The 6,563-nt window shown below is 41.8% G+C and overlaps 1 protein-coding gene across 1 annotated transcript in view; it reads right to left on the minus strand.

Annotated features, from left to right (window-relative positions):
• Positions 1 to 507: 507 nt before the first annotated feature.
• Positions 508 to 6,563, minus strand: part of THUMPD1 (THUMP domain containing 1) — a 10,134-nt gene continuing 4,078 nt past the window's right edge. The window contains exons 4-5 of the mRNA XM_006752771.2: positions 3,846 to 4,289; positions 508 to 1,088 (exon numbers count right to left, since the gene is read on the minus strand). Coding sequence (XP_006752834.1) covers positions 3,871 to 4,289 — 419 coding nt within the window. The 3' untranslated portion in view covers positions 508 to 1,088; positions 3,846 to 3,870. The remainder of the gene's footprint in view (positions 1,089 to 3,845; positions 4,290 to 6,563) is intronic.

Genomic DNA, 6,563 nt, shown 5'->3' on the forward strand with positions numbered 1-6,563 from the left:
AATGGGCGGGGGCTGCTCCCCTCAGCCCAGCCTGCACCCTCTCCAATCGGGGTCCCCTCGGAGGATGTCCAACTGCCAATTTAGGCCCAATTGGGCCTAAACTGGCAGTTGGACATCCCTCTCACAATCCGGGACTGCTGGCTCCTAATTGCTCAACTGCCCCCCCTGCTGGCCTGGTCATCCCCAACTGGCTCCCCTCCGCCCGCCTGGTCACCCTCACTGCCCCCTCTGCCAGTCTGGTCACCCCTAACTCCCCCCCGCCCCCCCACTGGCCTGGTTGCCTCACGCAGACTGCATTCGGTCGTTTGGTCATCCCTCACTAACCTCCCCCGCCGGCCTGGTCGGCCCATGCAGCCTGCTGTTGTCATCAGTCCAGTTGCTTCGGTCGTGATGGCCCCTGGCTTTTTATATATTAGGATAATTTGACATTAAACATCTTTTGTGATATGTCTATTATAAAGCAAGAGATTTATTAAGAGGCAGAAAGAGAAAAAAAGTACAGACCAATCTTTATGGAACAATTTTATTTTGATTTTTTCTAAAAATATCAGGAACTATACAAAAACAAGCTTGATATTTGGCTGTACCAAAATCAGTACAAGTAAAACCAAAAGCAATACAAGAATAACATTCAGAAATCATATTTAAGTTTAGAGAAACATGTTTGAAAGTAGCAAGTTTAATGCTCGTTTCTCCATAGAGAAAACAAGTTTACTGGACCACAACACTGCTGTGTACTTTTTAAAACTGACAATTTTTTAAAAAGAAAAATTTAAAGAAAGTGTTCAATTCTAACCTGGAACTTCATCACTTATAGAATAACATGCTCACGTCAGTGAAAATAAAGTTGGTAACCTTGCAAATGAGTCTTTCACTGGATGAACTCAGATTCCAACAGAACACAGCCCTGTACAGCTGGGAGGTCAGCTCTGGTCACCCAGGTCTCCTGAACGTAAACAAACACAGTGGGGAGTGAAACAAACGACTACACCCGAATCTTCCTGTAGCGGCAGCTTTCACGAAATGAAAGGAACCCAGCTCCACAGGTGCAGGTATGGCCATTTAATTCCAAGTCCCAGAGTCTTGCACTGTTGAAATAAAAATAATCTTTGACTTAGAGCAAGTCTGATGAAGGCACCAGAACCCTATCCTGTTCCCCCAAATGATACTTTGAATGCTCTTATCATCCTTTCAAGTTGACTTCAACCTATTAGGAACTGACCTTCCAGGTAGGGAAGTCCCAGCCTCACCTGCATTAGCAGCCCTGTCTATTCCCCTTACCCATCCAAATCTTCTAGGGTCATTTGTCAACCCATGCTCACTAGTCTCTAAGCAAACATAGCCATTGGTGAGGGAAGACTTCCATTTGTAAAACTTCCAAACTTTTTTAAAAAGTGTTTTTATTGATTTTAGATAGAGAGGGAGAGGGATAGAGCTAGAAACATTGATGAGAGACATCTATCGGCTGCCTCCTGCATGGCCCCTACTGCTGATTGAGCCTGCAACATGGGCATGTGCCCTGACTGGCAATCAAACAGGGTTTGGGGGGCTGGGAGGAAGAGGGCCTGGTTCATGGGTGGATGCTCAACTACTGATCTATACTGGCTGGGCATTTCCAAATATTTTTAAATTTAAATCTCCAAAAGCTAACTTCACAGCCCCTTAATATTCTTAATTTCACAATCCACTTTGGTGTCTGCCTCTTCCGGCTTTTTTCAGTTTTGCCCTGGAGGGACCCTTGAAAAAACATTCAAATTCAGGGAACCCCCATGGTCTGCATGTGAGGGCACTAAACTGAAGGGCGCTCTATGTCACAGAAATCCAGTGTCAGAGTAGGACGCAGTTCATTTCCTTCCCCAGACAAAATCTCAGGCTGAGACTCAGAAAGGGGTTCCCCTCCCAGCCATACACAAGTGTTAGGCAAAGGAGGGAAAATGCTATTCAATTTGGTTTAGCAGTTCTTCCAGGAGAGTTAGGGGCTTGAGCCTTGTTACTTTCTTCACTCTCAAACCCAAGTGGTTGTTCCAGAGTCTATTTCTTTTTAATCTAAGAACCTTGTCACTTTTAAGAAAAAAATCTTTTCTTTAGGACCCTGCAGAAACATATTTGTTCATGCAATGAGAAATATCTCTTAGCCATTCTTCATCTTCAAAGCACTCAGTAAAACCTGGCCCAGTATTTTGTCTGGACTCTGGTCATTCACCTCCAAAGAGACATGTGCTCTTGGTTCAGGTTTTAGTTTGGGGCTTTAAAAAACATATCCTTGCATAAATGAAGTCTTTACTAAAGTAACCATTTTGTAGCATTATCCAAAATTTTCATCTCATGTTTTGTATCAGCACCTCTCTGTGGAGAGAGCAGTGTGCTACAACATCAACATTACATTTTTTTTTTTTTAAATGAGGCAAACTGTGTCATGAAGCCAACTGCTGATGAGCACCAGGAATATAGATGACAGACCTTTGCTTTTCAGATATGAAGACCCATTACATTTATACTGGCCTTTGTTTTGGAAGGCATCTAGCAGCAGAAAGTTTTCTTGATTCATCGTTTACAAATCTTGCAAATGCTGTACCATGTCAAATATTCATCATAGTTGTATGAATGTCTAACCACTATGCTGTATACCTGAAACTAATAAAATACTGAATGCCAACTGTTGAAAAATTAAAAAATATTCTTGGAATCTGTTGACTCATCAACCCAGATAAATTGCTACTTTGCAGTTAATGACAAAAGAAAACTTTTTAGCATCATGTGATATATAAGTCAATTTATTAAACTGGAGTAAAATCTTTTCAATTTCTTGAACTTCTTGCCCTAGCATTTCAATGTTGGTTTTATTAGATTCTTACCAACTATGTGAGACTTTATTTTGTGGAGTAAGTTCTGCTACTAGATAATTTGCTTCCTACACTTTTTCACTGAATGTGATTTTTTTAAACAAAAAATCTTTACTATTTTGATATTGCAAAAATCATTTAAAATAATCAACACTTTTACTTATCAAATGGCTACGATTTAGTTGCAACTGCTGGACCAAAATCTAGGTTTATAGGTTGCATTCCAGACGATATACACTGGAATAGGACAGCTTGGATTATACGTCCATATAAAACCATTAGAAAGTAGCTTTCACTGTAAAGAAAGAATTTCTTTCTGTCCCTCGCACGAATATACTCAAGTAACTCCGAAGACTATAATTCTTCATCACTAACCTGATCAGAAATGTCTGTGTTCTATGCCTAGCACAGTCCTCTTCTACCTCACACCTTGCCTTCAAAAATGGTTGCACTGGACCATCAGATTTGTTTGTAATAAACAAAAAATTTTATTTTTAATAAAATATGAAACGGGCATAATAGCTAAACAAGAAATCACAAAAAGTTCAAAAACTTCACAAAACAATTCACTTCTAACCTTTTGCCCCATGTTTTTGCGGTTTACAATGAAGTATCAGGAGACAACTGAGCTGCAGCACCCAATTCCTTCCCAAGAATGAGCATTTCCCTCGAAGTTCGCCCCCATCAGTCAGTCAGTGGGCAGTGCTGGGGCAGGTAGTCAGGAGGGAGCCAATGTCATACTCCTACCACACCCCCTCTGTGAATAGTGCTCACCAATCACCCACAGGGTCCAGCTCAACCCCGTGGCGGCCCCACCGCACTCTGCCATGCAGGCGGACACAGTCTCTACGGAACTGTCAGCAGGGCGGCTCCGTCACTGCTCACGACTGTGAGCACGGCGTTATGCAGCACAAGAAGTTCAAAAACAACATTTTCAGTAGCAATTTTATATTGCTACTGAACCCCAGCAACAGCTCGCAGAATCCCAGTAGAGAAACTCACCTCCAACATCAAAAGACTTTTTTCCCTATAAGAGGTCATTTTCATTTGACTCAGATCCTTCTGTCACTTGACTTGCAAGTTCAGGTTTAGCTCCTTCCTCGTGTGCCACCTGTGTCTCAGATACCGGTTTTGGCTGCCCCTGCTCCTCACTATTCTCCGGTGCCTGCTGGCTATTTTTTCCGTCTGCTGGGTCATTTTGATTTGATCTGTCACCAGCTTCCAATTTAGCTTCTTCCCCATTTCCTGCTTGGGCTGCCTGCTTGGGGTGGAGCGGCCGTGGGTCCTGAGCGCTCCTGGCCACCTCCTGGAGATTATACTTCCTGAACAACACGTAATCTTTCACAACGCTCAGGCAGCACACAGCCTTGATGATTTCCACTACCACTGTGTACTGCGGGTTGGTAAGATCCACTTTGTTTTCCGAGTTGAGGCTTCCCACTATTCCTGTAGAAAAAAGAGGGAAAAACTTAGGCTGAGAGGGTACTGTGACACTTCAAGGATACAGAAACAGTCTTTCATCTCTCTGCCTGGGACTTGTTAAACCAAAGCACATACAAGTGCTCTCTTCCACACAGGCTTCAGTCACATCCCCTGACCTCTTTCAAAAAATAAATGCAAATGAAACCCTGAGACATTTAATAAGAATACTTATTTTCCAAAGAAAAATTCAATCTTGGTTTGGAAAAGACTTAATATCTAACTATCAGAAAACCTCATATCCAACATACTGAAATCAGTTAGGTTTAATATTATTTTAAAGACATTTTAATATATTTGCTCTACACTAAAAAATGTAAGCCTTAAACCAACTTATTTTTAAAACTTATTTTTTTCAATTATAGTTTACATTTGATATTATTCTGTATTAGTTTCAGAAAAACAGTATAGTGGTTTGACAAACACATAATTTATGGGGTGGTCCCCCACCCCCACCGATATTTCTAGTACCCACCCGACCCCATTCATGATTGTGCTGCTGACTACATTCCTTACGTGGTGCTTCACAGTCTGTGACTATTAAGTTGTACTTCTTAATCCCTTCACCTTTTCACCCAGTCCGTCAACCATCTCCCCTCTACCACCGTCTGTTCTCTGTACCTGAGTCTCTTTCGATTTATTGTTCTTGATTCCACATATAAGTGAAATTATATGGTATTTGTCTTTCCCTGACTTTTTTCACTTAGCATAACACCCTCTAGATTCATCCATGCTGTTGCAAAAGGTAAGTTTTTTTTTCTTTTTTATGGCCAAGCAGTACTCCATTGTGTATTATGTAGCTGTGCCACAGGTTTTTTATACACTTGTCTATTGATTAGCACTTGGGTTGCTTCCACATCTTGGCTATTGTAAATAATGCTGCAGTGAACATGGTAATGCATATATTCCTTCGAATTAGTGTTTTGGGCTTCTTTGGACATATTTTCAGAAGTGGAATCACTGGGTCATAGGGCAATCCTTTATATCAATAGATGCAAGAAAAGCATTTGACAAAATCCAGCACCCATTTATGATAAAAACTCTCAGCAAAGTGGGAACAGACGCAACATATCTCTAAGGCCACATATAACAAACCCACAGCCAACATCATACTCAATAGGGAAAAACTAAAAGTGTTCCCTTAAAGTCAGAAACAAGACAGGGATGTCCGCTTTCACCATTCTTATTCAACGTAGTACTAGAAGTCCTAGCCACAGTGATCCGACAAGAAGAAATAAAAGGCATCTAAATTGGATAGGAAGAAGTAAAACTGTTATTATTTGCAGATGACACGATACTGTATATAGAGAGCCCTACCTATTCCACACAAAAAAACTACTAGAACTGATACATGAATTCAGTAAAGTAGCAGGATACACAATAAATATCCAAAAATCAGTTGCATTTTTATATGACAACTAGAGGCCCGGTGCATGAACTCATGCACAGGTGGGGTTCCTAGGCCTGGCCGGCTGTCAGGTTGCCGGCTGAAACTGGCTCTCAGACATCCCCTGAGGGGTCCCAAATTGCAAGAGGGCAGTTCTCGGGTGACACACCCTAGAATCGGGCTCCCTCCTCTCTGGTTCCGGGTGCGTAACCTGAGAACCGCAGCTGCCAAGTCGCCACAGCTCAGCAGCTACTGCACTGAGCATCTGCCCCCTGGTGGTTAATGCGCATCATAGCTACCTGTTGGATGGTCAAACGGTCAGTTAGGCTTTTATATATATATATAGATAGATTCCAGAGAAGGAGGGAGAGAGGAATAGAGAGGTGGAAGGGAGAAAAGGAGAGGGGGAGGGGGAGGGAGAGAGAGAAAGAGAACCATGGCTGTGAGAGACATACATCAATCAGTTGCCTCCTGTTCTTGCCCTAACTGGGGGGTTGAACCCGCAACCTAAGTATGTGCCCTGACTGGGAATCAACTCCATGACCTTCTATTGCATGGAATGACTATCCAACCAACTGAGCCACACCAGTCAGGGCCCTAGGGATAAATTTAACAGAGGAGAGGTTACAGAAAATTATAAAACATTAAAGAAGGAAATCAAAGAGGATACTAATAAATAGAAACATATACCGTGCAATCTATAGATTCAACACAATTCCTATCAAAATTCCAATGGTATATTTCACAGAACTAGAATAATCCAAAAATTTGTATGGAAACACAAAAGACCCAAATAGTGACAGAAATCTTTTATTTTTTTAAACTGATTTTAGTGACAGAGTGGTAGGGAGAGG

Source organism: Myotis davidii, unplaced genomic scaffold (genome assembly GCF_000327345.1).
Source record: "Myotis davidii unplaced genomic scaffold, ASM32734v1 scaffold970, whole genome shotgun sequence".
Lineage (NCBI taxonomy): Eukaryota > Metazoa > Chordata > Mammalia > Chiroptera > Vespertilionidae > Myotis > Myotis davidii.